Source organism: Thalassophryne amazonica, chromosome 3 (genome assembly GCF_902500255.1).
Source record: "Thalassophryne amazonica chromosome 3, fThaAma1.1, whole genome shotgun sequence".
Taxonomy (NCBI): Eukaryota; Metazoa; Chordata; class Actinopteri; order Batrachoidiformes; family Batrachoididae; genus Thalassophryne; species Thalassophryne amazonica.
Window position 1 is genome coordinate 59050201 of NC_047105.1, and position 3249 is coordinate 59053449.

Sequence of the window (3249 nt, forward strand, 5' to 3'; positions counted from 1 at the left end):
TACAACAAATTCCTTTGACTTCATGCTTGGTTTGTGCTCTGACATGCACTATCATCCGTGGTCCCTTATATGTAGACAGGTGTGTGCCTTTCCAAATCATGTCCAATCAGATGAATTTACCTCAGGTGGACTGCAGTTAAGCTGTAGAAACATGTCAAGGATGAAACAGGATGCAGCTGAGCTAAATTTTGAGCTTCATGGCAGTGGCTGTGAATACTTATGTTCATGTGATTTCTTTTTATTTTTAATAAATTTGCAAAAATCTCAAAACTTTTTCACATTGTCATTATGGGGTACTGTGTGTAGAATTTTGAGGAAAACAATGAATTTCATCCATTTTGGAATAAGGCTGTAACATAACAAAATGTGGAAAAAGTGAAGCACTGTGATTACTTTCTGGATGCACTGTACATAGATAGTTTTCAATTGAATGATTATATTTTATTATATCAACCTTTCTTTACTTTGACACATTAAGTGAATTGCTTGATAATCAAGAGTCCATGCTATATTTCATTCTTTAATTTCAATAATGTCCTTATAACTGTTGATTGAACTTAATTCTTATTCTTTAATCAGGATTAAAAGAATTCCGCCGGACCTGGGAGGTGCAAATTATTTGGGCCATGGCCTGTCTATCCGGTGTTAAGATTAATTACTGACCTGTTTTACCTTCTGTACTACCTCACAATCCTGTAATCCCATTTTGCCCATTTGAAGCTAGGTATAAAAATCACACTGTGCTACTGGAACTGAAGTGTAAAGCTACACTCCGGGGATCTTGAAACAGTGCTCAGTCAAACTAGGATATCGAAAATGGTTTGGGATGGTGCAGTTGAGCCTAATGGCACAGAGGGCAAGAACTTCTACATTCCCATGTCCAACAGGACTGGGATTGTAAGAAGTCCTTTTGAATATCAACAGTATTATTTGGCTGATCCAATAATGTACAAGGTCCTAGCTGCCTACATGTTTTTCCTGATCTGCACTGGAACTCCCATCAATGGTCTGACATTGTTGGTAACAATTCAAAACAAGAAACTCCAACAACCTCTCAACTTCATCATCGTCAACCTGGCTGTGGCTGGACTGATTATGTGCTGCTTTGGATTCACTATCACCATCACGTCTGCTGTTAATGGCTACTTTATTCTTGGAGCCACTGCCTGTATGATTGAGGGATTCATGGCCACACTTGGAGGTATGACATCTGCCTAATTCATGTTACACTTAGCTTTCTTCTACTACTAAAGCTTCTTTAGTAGTAGAAATTTAACATCTATCCATTCATTGAAAGGTTGATTAAATTTGAGTTGTCGGCATTGACATAATTATATAAAACATGCACATACATTTCTTGCTTAATGTAGAGTCCAATATTAACATCACGTCAGACATCACTTAAGTTTATGCAAAATATTTTAAGGTGTTTTAAGATATACACTAACTTTTCCATTTAGTTGAATGGGAACTTGTGTCCAAATGTTTGGTACTGTATATATACATTTTCATTTTGTGCAGGTGAAGTTGCTCTCTGGTCCCTGGTAGTGCTGGCCGTGGAAAGATACATTGTTGTGTGCAAACCCATGGGAAGCTTCAAATTCACTAACGGTCATGCAGCTGCTGGAGTGATTTTCACCTGGATTATGGCAATGTCATGTGCTGGACCCCCTCTTTTTGGCTGGTCAAGGTACAGTTTTAGATTTTTATTTATTTGAGGACAACTTAAAACTGTCAGTTGATGTGGACTTTGATTGCTGTTTGTAACTCTCATCTACTCAGGTACCTTCCTGAAGGCATGCAGTGCTCCTGTGGACCTGACTATTACACTCTGGCCCCAGGCTACAACAACGAATCATTTGTAATCTACATGTTTGTCGTCCATTTTTTCGTTCCCGTCTTCCTCATTTTCTTCTGTTATGGGAGCCTTGTGTTGACAGTCAAAGCTGTAAGTTCAGTTTTACCCAGGAGACAGTAAACTTGGGGCAAAGCCAAAAGAAATAAACATAATCCTAATTTTGATTATCTTTTTTTGAAATACTTTAGGCAGCCGCACAGCAGCAAGAGTCAGAGTCTACTCAGAAAGCTGAAAGGGAAGTGACACGTATGTGCATCCTGATGGTCATTGGCTACCTTGTGGCTTGGGTTCCCTACGCCTCGTTTTCTGCTTGGATTTTCATGAATAAAGGAGCTTCCTTCTCGGCTCTGTCAGCATCCATCCCTCCCTTCTTTGCAAAGAGCTCTGCTTTGTATAATGCAGTCATCTATGTGCTGATGAACAAACAGGTTGGTCCTTTAACCAAACTCGCCTACATTGTGTTTTCCATTTTGTTTCTATCATAAACATTGTCCTCTCAATGTCCATGTCCTTTTTCCCAGTTCCGCAACTGCATGCTGACCACTGTTGGAATGGGTGGCATGGTGGAGGATGAGAGCTCAGTGTCTGCAAGCAAGACAGAAGTGTCCTCTGTCTCTTAAATATAGAGACACGTTCATTTATCTGGACTTTTTTATTTTTATGTTCTGAATCTTCCATGTGGAATGAGTGCAAATCTTTTGCTTTGAGCGAAAGGACATCTTAAATGCTTGACCGATTACAAGTGGCTCTACAAGCAACTTCGTGGACTGAATTTCTTCACTTTTTAATTGAAAGACGTTGGAAAGATTTTGCCCTGTCTGTGTGAAATTGAAATCAATCCAATGATGCACACATGTATGAGGATGTTCACTTTGACTTGCCCTGCCACCAGGGACACAAATGTCCCGGAAATCTTCTCACCATCACTCAATGTGTAAAACACTCTGATACAATGTGTTTATCAAAGGATATCCTGAAAGCATTTTTTTTTTTTCTCATTAGTGGGAACAAATTTTATAATGAGTTTTGAAAATGAGCAATGATATATGTACAATTTAAAGGTATATTTTTGTTGTTAAAAAACAGTCACTTTCTAACTTGGTCATTCTGAATTGTAAACATTGTATATATAATACTAAAAAGTATAGTCATCGATTAATAAATGCATGCATGAAAATGTGTTGGCACAGTCATTTCATTTCAAACACGCATTCCCATGGCACCAAATGATGAAAACTGCCACCCTATATTTCAGTTTAACTTATTTCATATTATATAGCGCCAAATCAGAACAAAGCTGCCTCAAGGCACTTCAAAAAAGTAAGTTAAAACCTTACCAACCCCTAGAACAAGCACACAGGTGATAGTGGTAAGGAAAAACTCCTTCTGAT

General features: G+C 38.4%; 1 protein-coding gene across 1 annotated transcript; it reads left to right on the forward strand.

The window, feature by feature from the left end:
• Positions 1-406: 406 nt before the first annotated feature.
• Positions 407-2803, forward strand: LOC117506791 (green-sensitive opsin-like). Its single transcript, XM_034166415.1, has 5 exons — positions 407-1201; positions 1522-1690; positions 1783-1948; positions 2047-2286; positions 2380-2803. Exons 1-5 carry the CDS (start codon positions 817-819, stop codon positions 2476-2478), a joined length of 1059 nt encoding a protein of 352 aa, XP_034022306.1. The 5' UTR covers positions 407-816; the 3' UTR covers positions 2479-2803.
• The last annotated feature ends 446 nt before the right edge of the window (positions 2804-3249 follow it).

Excerpts from the sequence above, each read along its gene's own strand:
- LOC117506791 (XM_034166415.1), top strand. The coding sequence starts at position 817 with ATGGTTTGGGATGGTGCAGTTGAGCCTAATGGCACAGAGGGCAAGAAC. Across the intron at positions 1,202-1,521 it reads ATTCATGGCCACACTTGGAG|GTGAAGTTGCTCTCTGGTCC; the intron begins GTATGACATCTG and ends CATTTTGTGCAG. Across the intron at positions 1,949-2,046 it reads TTGTGTTGACAGTCAAAGCT|GCAGCCGCACAGCAGCAAGA; the intron begins GTAAGTTCAGTT and ends GAAATACTTTAG.